The 16,424-nt window shown below is 41.3% G+C and overlaps 1 protein-coding gene across 1 annotated transcript in view; it reads left to right on the top strand.

Annotated features, from left to right (window-relative positions):
- Cttnbp2 (cortactin binding protein 2) overlaps positions 1-16,424 on the top strand; it is a 147,437-nt gene that overhangs the window by 83,882 nt on the left and 47,131 nt on the right. The window contains exons 5-8 of the mRNA XM_038320642.1: positions 132-335; positions 1,596-1,695; positions 3,576-3,726; positions 7,958-8,209. Coding sequence (XP_038176570.1) covers positions 132-335; positions 1,596-1,695; positions 3,576-3,726; positions 7,958-8,209 — 707 coding nt within the window. The remainder of the gene's footprint in view (positions 1-131; positions 336-1,595; positions 1,696-3,575; positions 3,727-7,957; positions 8,210-16,424) is intronic.

Here is a 16,424-nt window from a genome sequence, read left to right as displayed (position 1 = left end):
GGTAGAAGCCATGTAATTAATCTTCTAGGGATTCATGTTCATGTCTCTGTGTGTGTGATTCAAAAAGGAATCGTAGTGTCTGTCTTCTCTTCCCCTTCCTGCTCTCTAACTAGGGTCACTTTAACCTACAGGCTGGTCACCCTCCCTAACCCCTTTGCTAATGAGTGGTGGTCCTGCCCCCCTGGCTGGCAGGCCCACCCTTCTTCAGCAAGCTGCTGCCCAGGGAAATGTCACTTTATTATCAATGCTGCTTAATGAAGAAGGACTGGACATAAATTACTCCTGTGAAGATGGCCATTCTGCCTTGTATTCTGCTGCTAAGAATGGACATACAGGTAAAAAAAAATAATAAAATACAAGATCTTACCTTACCCCACTCTTACAAAGGTGATTAATTCACTGTTGTGAGAAGAAATTCCACTTGAATTTCACTTTTAAAAGGAGGAATGGGTAAATCTTCTTTTAAAGTCTTATGAATATTTAAAGTCTAATTATGTAGTTAGTTAATGTAAAATGTAGAGCCAATAGCAAAGAAAATTTTCATTTATGCACACCAAAAATGTGTTGTCCATGTAGAAATTAATAAATAAATTGAACTTTAGAGTCAAGCTGTCTGTGTGGGATTAGTCTTGTCAAGACAGAATAACCCTGATTTATGCTATGGAAGCAGAGCAGAGAATCCGGGATTTTTGGATTAAGGTGTGGAGTGGGTGATGCGGTGAGGTTTTACTAGATAGGAAGGGTGCTCTTGGGATAATCTGTGGTTATTTAGGGTTTTTGTCTTTATTTTTTCAGAACTGAAAAGTTATGGCACTATAAATGATCTGTCAGTGGATACTAAATTCTCTTTTTTAAATGCAAATCCCATAGTCAAAGATACTAAAACATGTGGTACTACAGAGTAAGACATGCTTACTGCAAGTCCTAAGTTAACAGCGTATGTTAGCCATAGATGGGTGCTTCAGATAGACACAGTATTTTCCTAGGCAAAGAGGACTCTAGTTTTAAAGCGTTTGGGAATTCAGAAGCACTGGGGGAATTTTCCCTACTATAGAGAAATTAAATTTAGATTATGCGATATTATTTATGATACTTCTCTGTTAGTGATATTTATTTCTCAGGTAACTTTCTGTGGGCTTTTCTTGATCTGCAAGTGTGTAGGATGTCCCACAAAGAAGCACTTTGGTGATTAAATTAGCATCAATCATACACTAAGAGTGTAACTATATAAATACAAATTGGTAAATGGATCTGGTTCTCTGCCCCAAAACATTATTTTGGAGAAAATCTGGTGGAGAGTCTAGCATTGTACTTTATTGGTATGTGGTATTTTTTTTGTACCCATCAAAAACTCTCCTGGAAATAGTTTTAAAAATTGTGTCTTAGTGACTTTGAAGATAACATGCCTTCAGGAAAGGGATGATTTTCCTTATGAAAGTTCATGAAATGCCACATCCAGCAGGACATAGCTGTCAGATCAACTGTGCAGTGGAGAAGACCTCGTGCTCTTAGAATCTCTCCACAGCTTATAGAGAACTTGGCTCATCCTAGCACTAAGTGGAGAATTACAGCGACTTTCTGTTAAAACCCCACAGACTGTGTGCAATTGCTGCTGAATGCAGAAGCCCGAGTCGACGCTGCTGATAAAAATGGCTTCACACCCTTGTGCGCTGCAGCTGCTCAGGGACATTTTGAGTAAGTGATGTTCTCCATTCATTTCTTCCTATGAAAATGACCCCTTTTCATATTCCTTTATGTATTTCACTCCTGCTAAGTATGTAAATGAGTGCTTAACTTTGATTGACAAATAAATCCACCAGACACATCGAGGGTTCAAAAGCAAAGCAGGACTCTCGATTTGTTCTTCATCACGATAGATAAGTGTTGTATCTGAAGGACGTGTGTATATATAGTTCATGAACTACACGTCAGTGAATTTGCTTCTGGAAAAGGTCAGCTGTAGCATACCACTGGAGAACCAAGTAAGGAATGCTGAGTGCTTCATTGCTTCACCTTTTCTATGAAGACCTTTGTTAGAGCTACCGTTGAAGTAAAACAGAATTATATGATTTACTATAATCCTATTGTAACTTAACTTTTGTGATAGGCCCACATGCTTATCTTGCTGCATTCACAATTATGAGAAAAATCAAAGCAGGACTTTTACAGACTGAAAGTAGTTCAAGTACAAAGGGAACTGGCTAATTAATATGCACACAACTTAAACAGTGATTTCTAAAGGAGTTCAAAGTCATTAAATGTAGGGATTACTTTTCAAAACTAAAAGTTATATTTTAATAGTAGAATACAGCCAAATTGCTGTCCTGCTTGTACTGAGCTGGCAGATTGTGGAGAATATATATTGCTGTCACCTTTAGAATCCATCTGTCCTGAGAGAAATATTCTTGAACAGATTACAGAGTCCATGGCATTTTGGTTTTGAGCCTTAGCCTTCAACAGCTGAGCTATTTCTCCAGCTCAGACTGCACAGTTATTAAAATACGGCTTTTTAGAATTTGCACCAATGTTATTAGTTACAAACGTAGTCTATAATATTCCAAATGCTTCCTTTGGTGTCTAGTGTGGTCTTCCCTCGCGTATCTAACACACATCTCATCAGCCTGAGTTTAGGTTCGGAAACCACAGGTGCTGCTTTTCTGTTTCTTATGGTTATATTCTGTGTTCTACAAAACACATCTCTCCTCCCGGTCTGTGCTTCTGTCTTTGTCAGCTCCGTGTCACCAGGCCCTCTGTGATGCTCCTTGCTTGGAGGATGTAACTGTCACAGAAAAGAAACATTGATAGCTTTTGAAGGAGGAACCCAGTGGAAAGTCAGGAATCAGTAAATTTAAAGAACATGTTACACAAATATGTCAACATGTAATTTATTAAGTTAGCCAAACACTGAAAAAACAAAAAGCACGAACAACTGGACTTCCCCTAATTCACTTAGTAGTCACTAAGTCAGTCTTGGCTTTACCTCCTTTCCTTGTTCTGTGTAGCTCTGTGTCCTCAGAAGCCAGTTACCACCCAAGGAGACAACTGCTTCCATCTTTCTCCCAAGGCAGCCCTTTTCCCAGCCCCCTGCGACTTTTTATAGAGGAGGCACATGGTGCCCGGCTGTCTATGCTATTTATAATCGTTTTCTTGAGTGAAAGAAAAATCACAGAATGATTCAGCTGCCCCATACTTGTTTCGAGGCTCAATTTATTTTGAATTGCATATAGTATGTAGACCAAGTGTGATTAAACCGTTTACTCTAATAACTCAAACCTGTTCCAAGGACAATACCTATAGAAGTTGGTTAAATGTATCATGAACTGGATTTGAGCATTTGTAGAAGTAATGTTTTTTAAATTTTTATAAATGTTGTGACTAAAATGTTGTTTTTAGTCTTATAAAAGTGAAAGCAATGCAATAAGGCTCATAATAACCGATTTGGTCTTAATAAAAAGAGTTGATGCATGTTAGTATACAGGCTTGCTTATGCACATCATCTAGAGTGGGATCTGACCAGGGAGCACTTCCAAGCTGACCTCCTATTTCTGTGTAACGAATCACAATCCTGTATGCAGATGTATAGAATTACTAACTGCATATGATGCCAACATTAATCACGCTGCTGCTGGAGGACAGACACCTCTGTACCTGGCCTGTAAAAATGGAAATAAAGAGTGTATCAAACTCCTGCTGGAAGCTGGCTCTGACCGGAGTATAAAAACTAGAGTAAGTACCCATTTGGGAGAGTTTGTCATTCATACTGTGTCTGAGAACAGTATAGGCTCAAAAACCATATACTTGGGTGTTCTAATATAGGTATGTATATGTAACATGTGCAGACAGTTTTCTTTGTCACTGCTCCCTAAATAAGGCAGTATAGAAACTGGTTATATAGCGTTTGCAATGTAGACAACTTCCTAAGTAATATGAGAGGACTTAAGAACGTGGAAAGATGCGTGTAAGTGCTGTGTAAATGCTACAATATTTTTCATGAGGGATTTGTGCATCTTCGGGGATGTAGGGGCCAGGCCTGGGTGAGATGTAGCTCTGAAACTGCTTCCCCATAAATGCTAAAGGGCAGCTGCACATTGAAACAGACTTCTTAGTTGAGCTTTGGCTTTAAGGATATTGAATCGGAAAGGGGCCTCTGTTTTAAGTTTCTAGCTTGCTAATTAAAAATTATGTCCATTTTGCCTCATCTGTCATTCCAATTCAGAGGCTATAAACTGTAGAAGGAAGCAGTGGGGCTGTGTCCAGCCACCCGGCCACCGGCTAGCTTTACACCCGAAATAATTACACGGAAACTGTATTCTTTTAAAACACTGCCTGGCCCATTATCTGTAGCCTCTTACTGGTTAATTCTCACATCTTCCTTTAACCCATATTTAGTAATCTGTGTAGCACCACGAGGTGTGGCTTACCAGGAGAGATCTTAACCTGTGTCCATCTCGGAGAGGAGAAGCATGGAGACTCACTATGGCGACTGCCTGAAGCGTCTCCCCAACTCTACTTCCTTGTTCCCACAATTCTGTTCTGTCTACTCCACCTACCTAATTTTCTGTCTCTTAAAGGGCCAAGCAGTTTTCTTTATTAATTACCAATGAAAGAAACATAGACCGATAACTCTCCTCCATCATTTCCCCTTTTTCTGTTTAAACAAAAAAGAAAGGCTTCAACTTAACATAGCAAAATTACATATAACAAAACAGTTATCAAGCAAGTATTACAGTTACAATATTTAAATCTATTTTATCTTTTATCATAACTAAGGAAATCTATAACTATCTATTTATTCTTCAACTCCATCAAAGACTCCAGAAGGATATAATATTACCTAAGTAAACAAGTCATTTGTAACTTTCAAACTCTAGAAATGACAGAGATAACTCGCTGCCTAGACAGTCACCCAAAGTTCCTCTATACCGTTGGGGCATCCATCTTCAGCCTTCAGGCCCATAGTGTCCAGCAGACTTTTTCATGAAGCAGGAAATTCCAAGACAGTCCAGTCACTTCTGCTGTGTCCTGCAGAACGTCTCGCAGACTCTTTCATGAATCAGGAACCCCGAAAGACCATCTCACCTTTAGGCAAGTTCAGCAGTCCTCTTTAAACAGAAAAAGGGGAAATGATGGAGGAGAGTTATCTGTCTATGTTTCTTTCATTGGTTAATTAATAAAGAAAACTGCCTTGGCCCTTTAAGAGACAGAAAATTAGGTAGGTGGAGTAGACAGAACAGAATTGTGGGAACAAGGAAGTAGAGTTGGGGAGACGCTTCAGGCAGTCACCATAGTGAGTCTCCATGCTGCTCCTCTCCGAGATGGACACAGGTTAAGATCTCTCCTGGTAAGCCACACCTCGTGGTGCTACCCAGATTACTAAATATGGGATAAAGGAAGATGTGAGAATTAACCAATAAGAGGCTGAAACTATGGGCCAGGCAGTGTTTTAAAAGAATACAGTTTCCATGTAATTATTTTGGGTAAAGCTAGCCGGGTGGCGGGACACAGCCCCGCCGCTTCCTTCAACAATAAACAAACAAAAAAGATAATGGTGCTATTAGTATTTCAGAACTCGAGACAATGGAAGTGTAAGCTTTATTCATTGAACAAATACTATTCTTAGACCTTCAATGTTATTACATAATTTATCTGAAATGAAGCATTCATTACTTATTAACAGAAGCAAAGATAATGAGGCCAGGTATACATGTTTCCCATTGTGGATTATTGCTAGAGTTTTAAAAAGCCCTAGAATTAATTATTTTTATTCAATTTTAAATTTTTACTGAATTTTTAAATTCTTGTTATATGTGTATGGGTGCTTTTCCTGCAGGTTTTCCTGTCTGAATCCCTTACATGCCCAGTTCCCATAGAATTCAGAAAAAGTCATCAGATACCATGGAACTAGAGTTACAGGTGGCCATGAGGGCCATGTGGGTGCTGAGAATCGAACCCAGGTTCTCTGAAAGAGCAGCCAGTGCTATTAGCCACTGAGCTATCTCTCCACATTCTGTTTGGTTTTGTTTTCAATCTGAAAAAAAGTTATTAGTTATACATTTCCTTGTTATTTTATGTATTTCATTCAAAAATATATGGTATTTATATATATTCACTACAAAATCCCACCTTATAGATGAAGGAGAAATAAATTCTGTATCATCAACTGAGTAAGAAGTGCAACATGGGAGATTACATTACTGCCTGTCGGGAAAGCAGATCCATGACTTCTAGCTAGCTTTGTTGAGTTGAACAGGATCTTTAGAAATACGGAAATACACAGGACAATTCGTGGGTGGTTCCAGGGGAATAATTGTGTCTTCTGGTTTTCACAGTAAGGTCACAAAAGAAAGTGGAATGCTGAAAGGTTTTTTTTTATCTTGTATTGCTTTTTCCTAGAAGGTGTTTGGCCTCTGTGAACTAGGAAGGCTGTCAGCACTTAGTCTCTGTGGCTTCCATAAGGTTAGGACCTAGCACTGCAGAAGAAAGCAGGATCCTGCTTTACCTGACTGGAATACAGATTGTACCCTGCTCTAATTACGAGCTGTGTGGTCTCGTCTGGATCAACTGAGCTTTAGATCCAGAAGCAGAAAAAGGCCCGTTCTAAAGGGTCAGCTTTGGGAAAGGATCACGATATGCAGTGCACATGAGATGGTTCCCATTTACTGGATAATTTTCTTAGCTTTTACATCATTCCTTTAAAAATAGTGCTCTGCTGTATATGCCTGTGATTACAGCACTCAGGAGGCAGAGGCAAGGGAGCTTATCAAATTCCAGGCCAGCAAGAGCTGGATAGTAAGACCTTTCTTAGAACACACACACACACACACACACACACACGAGAGAGAGAGAGAGAGAGAGAGAGAGAGAGAGAGAGAGAGAGAGAGAGAGAGAGGACATTATAACTCACTGGAATGTATTTAACATAACAATATGGAATTTTCTATGAAAATGATGTTAAAACTGTAATATAAAGGTGTGAAAAGTGTCCCCAAACAAGTCAATTCTTTGACAAAATCTTTAAAGACAAACAAAGATTCCTGTGGAGAAGCAGACTCCCCTCTGTGGCAGAATAAGAGGGAACAGAGGGTCTCCCTAGAACAGTGCTTGTCAGGTTTCAATCCATCAGTTCATTTGCTGGCATGTTTGATGAGCTGCTGGGCCTTACCCACTCCAGTGTCAGGTTCTCTTGTCTAGAGAGAGGATGGAGGACCTGCATTTTTAACAGAGTCGCAGAGGGTGCTGAGGCTGCAAAATTGAGGACCCCTGCCATGAAACTGACAGTGGGCAGGGGGAGTTGGGGGCAGACAGAGCAGTTCATTCTAGAAAATAGACTCGGTGATTTGGGTGGAAAAATGTTCTAAGGAAGTACATGTTAGAATCCCCCTGCCCTCGGCAGTCCCTGGGCAAAGGCCCATAGGTGTCAAGTAAAACAACTTGGCTTTGTTTTTCCTGCTTTCCTACCACTTCCCTATTGCCCAGAATCTTTCCTTCTGGAAGAGCTAGCATAAAAGCGTTCAGATTATTCAAGGTTGGTCACTGGTCTGAAACTGGTTTGCAGCAATGTTATTCAGCTTATTACTAATTTACTAATACCATTATTATTGCATATGATTTAAAAATCTCATTAGGATAAAGTTCTCCCCATTTTTACTATTAAATTGAGATTCTGCTTGGTCAAGCATTAATGCTCAGGAGACTAGGCAGTATCTGCTCATTCCAGATGGTAACTATTAGGTGGAAATGGTGGTTTAACGGCCAACATGAATCACGGTTGTGGGAAATAATGTCACTAGTGAAAGTCAGAGAGAGCTTAAGTTCATTAGGAATACACAGGCATGGGCCACCTTCATTCTTTGGTACACTGGCTCATGACCAAGTGCACTTATAGGTGGACTTTAAAATAACACCATTCTCATTATTAATATCATCAACACTTTCCCCCTGGCCAATTTATTTTCAGGATGGCTGGACACCAATTCACGCAGCTGTGGACACGGGTAATGTGGACAGCCTCAAGCTCCTAATGTACCATAGAGTGCCATCTCGTGGGAACCCTTTGAGCCCGGAAGAGCCCAAGTCGGGCTTGTTCACCTTGAGTGGAAGCGAGAGCCCAACAGGTGCATCTAAGCCTGTGGTTCCTGCAGACCTCATTAACCACGCTGACAAAGAAGGCTGGACCGCCGCCCATATTGCTGCTTCCAAAGGTTTCAAGGTGCGTCTGCTAGCAGCTGGCTTCATCACCCAGTTGTGAATTGGATGTGTGGCACCGACATCTGCAATTGACCGGGTGTGTTTAGACCGGGTAATTGGAAATGGAGTAATGTCGGTGCTGAGGACGATGAGCAGCTGCTGGTGCAAACTGACATTCATTTTTCTCCAGCAGAAGCTTATGGTTAAGGACATAAGAGAATTTTCAATTTTCTCAAAAAAAATGTCTTCTGTTTGCAGTCTTTCAAAAAGAAATATGAGAGTAATTTCCAATGTTTTATTTCATGTGTGTTATGAAGGAAATATCAGTATTAATATCATTTCATGGGTGGTTTACAACCAAGGCCACATACTAATTAAAGCACTGCTATCTAGAGGGAGGCTCAGGTTGTAGGTTATATTCTTGTGCACTTTCTGTTACTAACAGTAGGCTTTACAAATAATGAGGTATTAGGACGCTCCTGAGTGCAGCTATGTCTGAAGAAACAGTTTGCTCTTAGCTCTTAGACTAGGGGCAGGTGTACAAGTTACAAGTGTGGGATAAGGAGACAAAAGAGAACACAAAGTGATGACCAGGCATCAGGTCAGCCCCTCGATCGATGATGTGGAGAAACAGAGACTGCGTACTATTACTATTTTAGTAATAGGCACTTCCGGGATAGTTCATTTTAAAGAAGGTAGAAATTCCTTTTGGTCCTGGAGACCACTGGAGAGCATGATAAAGGTGAAGGCTAGACAGAGTAGACCTAGAAGCAGTGACTGACAGCCCCCACTGAGCTAAGGTAAAACAGAAATACAGTGACTATAGGAGTGTCATTGTTGGTGTGGGGGCCTTTAGAAAGATTTAATAAGGGGCTTGACCTAAAAAGTACCCATGAATATACAGCTAGTGGAAGGCTTTAAAAAGCTAAGCTAAGTGGTTATCCAGTTTAAATTATTTAAGTTAGCCATAATATTTATACCATGTGGGATATTGAACAAATTGTTGCTGAAGAAAAAAGGCAAAGTGGAAGGTGGTAATAATGGAATTATTAGACAGGCATGTTCAAGGATGGGGCTGAAGAAAATTTAGTGGTAAAGAGCTTTTTGCATTAGTGTGAGGGAGTGAGCTTTGATAAACAGTACCTCCATTAAAGCCGGGTGTGGCAGCATGCTCTTGCAACTCCAGGACCGAGGTATGGAAACAGACAGATCCCAGGGGCTTTCTGATCAGTCAGCCTAGCAGAAACCCTGAACGTCACACTCAGTGAGAGAGTCTGCCTCAAAAACCAAGCTGGAGAGCAGCAGAAGACACCCAAAGTCAGTTTCTGGTCTTCACATGCACACACACAGACAAGCGTGTCGCACAATACATATCCCCTACAGAAACATAGACATGCATACACACAAACAAATAAATGTCTAGGGATGGAACACGACACACGTGGAAAAGGAGTGAAGCTGAACGGAAAGATAGTATCTTTCAGGAAAGAGCGAAGAAAAAGCATTGATTGGTGCGATAGAAGGTGGTTTGGGTTATGCTTGAATTAAGAGCTAGATTCATTCCGCACTGACTTTATAAAAACAGAATTTTTATGCCTGTCATTTTTGGTTCTATCCTAGGTTTCTGGGCCTTCCAATCTCTGGGTTCTCGCACCCCAGTTATTGTCAGGGATGGACTCCTATCATAACATGAGCTTCAAGCTGAACCAGTCATTGGTTGGCCACTCCTACAGTTTTGTTGCTACCTTTAATGCAGCACATCTTGCAGGGAGGACAAATTGTAGATGGAAGGTTATGTGGCTGGGTTGATGTCACAGTCCGTCCACCAGAAGTCTTGCCTGGTTTGGAGATGGCAATTTCAGGCTCTGGATTGGGGGCAGGCATCTCAGGGATAGCTAGAGACCTAGAACAATGAAAACTCCCAGGACTCCATGACGATGACCCTAGGGAAGACTCATGGTAATGGGGGATGTGGAGCCTGATAAAAGAACCTCTTAGCATAACTCTGTTTGCTGTTGTGGGGCTTTGAGAAGTTGAGTTCCTGTCAAAAAAATGAGGGAGATTGAATTTGAATTTCTCTATCACTGATAAAAGCTTTTGTTCCCAGACAATCTTGTTTATTCATTTATCTATTGTTCTGGGTTTTCTTTGATCCTTTGGTTCTTTTTCTTGTTGGTGGTGGCTGTTTGAGATATGGTCTCTTCTAAAATTCAGATTGTTTCTAGAACGGCATGTATAGCCCAGGCTCACATTAAACTCACAAAATGTGGGAGTTCTATCCTCCCATGTGTTGGAGTTACATATATGGCCACCATGGCTAGTTTTCCAAAGCATTTTCTGTTAGGGGATTGTGTGAGAGTCTTCTGTGGGTCAGTCAGACTTTTAACTCATCTGTCCCCCAAGTCCGTGCCTTCCAATCACTCTTACTCGTGTGAGGCTCCCCTACCTTGTTTAATAATTTTATAATCCAATGCAAGCCTCTTTCTCCTGGACTTCTAATACGGCACTATCCCTGCTTCCCCTCTGGCTATGCTCTAGCAATTCCCTGGATGCATTCTGGGTGCTTCCTCCTGGTTTTGTTTGTATTTTATTAACAATCTCCTCTGGTTCTTCATTCCCACTGTGTTTTCTGCAGTAACTAATCACAGACTTCATGTTTAGACTTCTGACCTGTCCTGTAGACTTTTCTTTCCAGCATCCCAGAAGTCATGTTTAGGCAGCCCCAGTGCCCTCTGGACAGACAGTGGCTCACCTGCTGCATCTCTAAGGTTTCCTTGCACTGGGATAGGATCGTGGTTTGTGACTTTGCCAGGCTTTCAGCCCTAGGAATATCTGACATTTTCTTTTATCTTTAGCAACCACTGCTGTTCTTCAGGTGACGAGGATGAGGTATGAATGTGCAGAAAAGTTTGTAGGGGACCCAAGATTTGTATTTTTCCCACTCAGGTCTTAGCTGCAAAGTAGAGGTCACTGAAATCTTTCCTTATTGGATAGAATCATACAACAGGTTTAAAGAAGGGAAAGTCAGAAAAAGTATCTAGAAGGCACAAAACCAAGAGAACCAGATGCCACTGAGAATAAATAAAATCTATCGTTTTAATTATGTGAACATGTGTGTGTCTGTATGTGGGAATGTGCACATGAGAACAGGTGCTTGTGGAGGCAGAGACTTCAGCTCCGTCTACAGCCTGGAGTTTCAGGCTGTTGTGAGCTGCCCAGCATGGGTGCAGGGATCTGAGCTCAGTCCCTCTACAAGAGCAGTAAGAGCTTTTAACAGTGAACCTTCTCTCCAGCCCTGAAATCTCTTTATTTTTATCTTCTGTGATTATTTTTCTTCTCCCCTTAATTTTTAGTGAAAAATAGTAATGTCATACTACATGTAAACAAAGGGAAGGATTCCCTTAAGTTTTCATTCCAGAACATTAGGTGAAGGGCAAACGAATGCTTGCTTATTTGTGGCCGCAATGATTGACTGACAGAAACATAACAGGGACAATAAGCATTGCTATAACGAAACTCAGCCCCTCACCCAAAATGTGGAACTGGGGGCTCATCTACCTGCAGCTGTCACATGTCTGACTTTAAACACCTTTCTGCTCTCACTCTGTGCTATCTTCGTTGACATCCCACAAATAGAGTCTCTCGTTAGTTCCGAACCTTGTCTTTATGACTACGGAATATTCTGAGACTGTTCAGGAAAGTGATTCAAAGCTCTCAGGACATCTCTGTGCATATCCAAACATTCTGTTTGCCCAGTAGAGTCCCGTTTATGCTTTTTATCCCTGGTGGAACCGTTCATTGCAGGCATTCACTCTTCAAACATCTCAGCATAGAGGTGTACATGGCAACCCTGGGAATGACCACCTTTCTTTTTGATTCACTATGGTGGCAGCTCTGTCTGCTCACCTCTTCACTTTCCTGAGCTGAAAGCAGTACCAGGCTTCTCTGTTTACCTGTCCATTTTCCATACTCTACAAGTTCAAATTATCAGCACAGCTCTAGGTTTTATGTCTTAGTAAATCAACTTTGATTATTTGCTTCCTCACTTACTCCATGCATCCTGTCCTTGTGACTTCTCATCTGCCCTTTTGATGCAGTCTGGACTCTGATGAAGTCTCCACTTTCTTTCTGTAGCCATGGGTAGGACATATCTAACAGCTAAATATGGTGATACTTACTTCATACCCATTTATGGCTAAATATAGCTTACTCGCTTCCTATCCATTTATGGCTCTGTCACCCTCGAGTAGGATTTCCTAAAGCAACGGTTAAGCACCTTCTCACTGGCCTCAGACTGCAAGCATATGTCAACTTTCCTAGTGTGTGCTGTATGTAAGCCACATGCCTGACCAACCTCTCCCTGGCTTCACAGCTACTGTCCCCATAGTCTCAAATGCCATCTTCATAAATCCTGACCTTTGTTGTCTCGAAAATATCTGGGTAGACATTTCAGACTCAGAAGTAGGGTGTTCCCAAGGCACCTGCTCACATTTCGCTTACATAGTTTGTGCTGTAATTGTTTGCATGTATCTCTCCCTTCTTAATCCTCCAGAAACGTTTCTTTATCATCTTTGTTCCTAGCAGAGAATCTGGTTCAGAAGCAGATTCTGAACCAATGAGTGACTGAACAAATACAGTCCTCTTAGAACATTGTTTCCTCGCTCTCTTTCCTTCCAATATCTCTCTCCCATGCATCCATCAGCTTTTCAAGCAGAGCTGATCATAGCATTTTTCTTCCTGCACAGAGCCCCGTGACTACGGAGGAGCACCCACGCTGCTTAGCATGCAGCCTTGGAGCTGCCCTCTGACAATTCTGTTTTAACCAGTTCACACCTACATCTACCTACTTGCTTATGCCAGCATGTCTATCTTAATAGCTTCTGCCTCCCCTGCTTGCAGGATAGTGGGCACACGCACACCCAAAGACTGTTCTCCACACTGAGCTGGGCATTATCTGAGCAATTGTAAACCTTTTCTTCTTTCCTTCCTTCCTTCCTTCCTTCCTTCCTTCCTTTCTTTCTTTCCTTCTCTTCCTCCCTGCCTCCTTCCTTTCTTTTTTTTCTATCTTTCTTTCTTCCCCTCTGACCCTTCACAAGTTCCGTGTCTCTGCCAGGAATTTGATTTTATCTCTAACACTTTGAACTTGGGGTTTGTATGCTATCTCCTTGGCACTGGTCCCTTGCTTCTGAGTGCTCCTTAAATGACGGCAGAAGCCCAAGACACCAGGGTTTAGATCTCTGTGATAGCAGATGCATTTCCAAAAGACTCCAGTTTAAACTCGTTCGTCTAGTCGCCTGGGTCGGACGTGATGCTCACTGCGATCTACTTCCAGAAACTCTATTACAGCGTGCCTCCTCTTCATTCCGCCCCTCGTGGAGGGATGGAAAGGTAGACATTTTTCTCCATTTTTCTTTCTTCCTACTTTTCTGTAAAGTGAAAAATCCCTGCTGTCTCAGGTATAGCTCCCTTGCTGTGTTTTAAGCAAATGTTTCCCAAAGGCAGTGGAAGCTTTATGAAGTAGGACCTAGTTAGGAATCCTCTGGACATATAGGGTTATTGTTTTGAAGGGGATATTGGGACCCTGACCCTTTCTGTTTCTTTCCTGTGCTTCCCAGTCAACATCAGATTCTCAGTTTTGCTCTCCCTTGTGCCCCTGCCATGCTCTGCCATCTAATGAAAAGCCCAAAGCAACACAAGCAACTGACCAAGAATGGGAATCTCTGAAACTGATTGCAAACAAGCTTTTGTTCTTTTTAAGTGTTTCTGTTGGGTATTTTTTACAGTAATCTACCATGCCAGTCCTTTCTTCTTACTTTTCTCCATATGTAACATAAAAGAAATTGTCTGTATCTGTGCATTGTGTGTGTATGTATGTTCATGTGCATGAGTATGGATCCATACATGACATTAATGCATGCAGGCATCAAAGCCCAACTTCAGGAGTTGGCTGTAGCCTTCTGCCTTCTTAGAGATACCCTCTTACTAGTCACTGCCTACACCAGTTTGACTGAGATGCCAGTGAGTGCCGGGCTCTGCCTCCCTCCTTACTCTAGGAGTGCTGGGATGAATACTCTCATATCCAGCTTTAGACGGGTCTTGGAGATCTAAAAGGCCCTCACACTTGCTAGGAACGTTCTTTGTTGCTGAGATATTTCCCAGCCCCATATCAAACTTTTTATGGCTCTTTTTTCCTCTTTATGATACATGGAACTGGTTCTTTATTTATCCTCAGAACCTGCAGCTTTAACATAGTGCCTGGTATAGCGCCTCATATATGTGTGTTTTGATATTTAAATTAATGTCAGCCACACACCACGTAACAATATTTCAGTCATTGGTTCATAAAATACATGATGTTGGCAATAAAATAATATTTCCTAGTGACATTCAGCCACCTCAGTATATGAAAGTGCAGTCTGGGATGTTTGGGTGGCATGAATGATATAATAATACATTTTTTAGAAAATTGCATGATTCATGACTATTCTTGAAAAGTGTCGGAAGCTGCCTGGACATTGGCATGTGTTCAAATGTACATAGTAGCTGTAGTTGTTGGGAAGGACCTTCTGTGTCAAAGTCTTCATTTAGTTTGTGTCTCCCATGAGGCCTGCACACCACCACAATATTGGGCAGGTAGCAGTGTTTGAATGCCTATCCTCATGAACACATCTTCCAAGCTCCCTTAAAGAAAAAGCCAGCACTGGTTATAGCACGCCACTGCCTTACCTGCACCTAATGGCAACTAGAAGCAACCCACTTTGAAGGTCAGGAATCAAAGAAACTTAATTTGAGTGACTTGCACATTTCTATCATTTAAAAAAAATCATTTAACGGTTACATCACCTAAAGTATCTTTAGACTATTATTTGCTGTGTGCACTGATACCTTATCAACTAGCTAACTAGGGTGTTTTCTAACCGACAATGACTGTAATAAATTACAGCTGCTAACAAACATGGGAAGCTTAGTTCATGCCGAGCATCAAAGGACTCTGCAACTTTTGTTTGGGTCACATGGCAGTCCTACCTAAGACATTATTTGAAACACATAAGGAAGCTAAAGCAGGAATGTTATAGAAGCCATGTGATGCTTTTAAATATGGCTGTATCCAGTAGCATGATTTGAATCCAGGTCTGCTTCAGCTTTTTGCTATCTTTGCCACAAGTACTAATTACAGAATAATTGTGTTTTTTTAAAAAACCTGTTGTGATCCTGGACTTTGCAAAATTTTGTTCCCATTTTGTATTCTATTGAAGCTTTTTCAGTAATGTCTCAGCTAGTATTATCTTAGTTTCTTATTAACTATCCTGTTCACTTAACTGGCTTTATAGTAGTTTTATAAATAATAACTCGATAACTAGTTTGTAAAATAGGTGTTCCTTCCTCTCAGTTAATTTAGCTTAGCTGATCCGTCGACTCATGAAAGCCAGACTTTGATGATATGGTCCCTCCAACCTAAGCAAATAGAGAGAAGCAAATGCCCCAGTATATTTCTTTGAAGGCAAACAGAATTTCTTCACTTAGTGGTCTCCTAACAGAGCTCCTCCAGTTTATAGGTCTAGCCTTGCATCCCATGAACACTGAAAAGAACCCTCTATGTCACCTCTGCCCTCAGATCAGCAAGGCTTCTGGTCACATTTCATGTTAATTGGTAGTTCCAACTTCCTTTTTGCTTTTCTTGCTGGTTCCTAGAAATTCCCTGGATTTGTGCACTCATTATTGTATTCAAAAGTGAACTTTGGAGGCAACAGGAAGCAACTGGAACTGGCACATGCTCCTCCTTGGAGTGTGAGTCGGTACAGCCACTGTGAGCAGTGCTTTGCAGTATGTCCTGTTCTGCAGCAGCCCGGTGCTAGTGCATACACCCTCAACTCTGCACCCTGGGACACTCCCTGGAAAGTCCAAGGCAGACCCCAAATGTGCATCAGCAGAGAGGGAATGAATCATTTGTTACATGTTTATGTCCGGGAATGCCACACTGTAGTACCTTTTTAAGTCAAGTTCAATTATGACTAGTAATATACGGATGAATATTAGAAGTTATTTTGAATAAAAGAAGCTAAATGTTAAAGTGTACCTGCAGCCATTTATGCCGAGTTTAAAGATGAGCTGGAGCAATCACTAATGGTAACAATCAGAAGATAGTTATGGGGTAGCTAAAGGTTGAGAAGGAGCATGCAGCGGCGAAAGGTTCCTTTCAAATTAGATTCACTTTGCAGCCATGTTCTTCGTGGGAA

The sequence above is a fragment of the Arvicola amphibius genome, chromosome 2, assembly GCF_903992535.2.
Source record: "Arvicola amphibius chromosome 2, mArvAmp1.2, whole genome shotgun sequence".
Taxonomy (NCBI): Eukaryota; Metazoa; Chordata; class Mammalia; order Rodentia; family Cricetidae; genus Arvicola; species Arvicola amphibius.
This window is presented reverse-complemented; position numbering and strand designations above follow the sequence as displayed.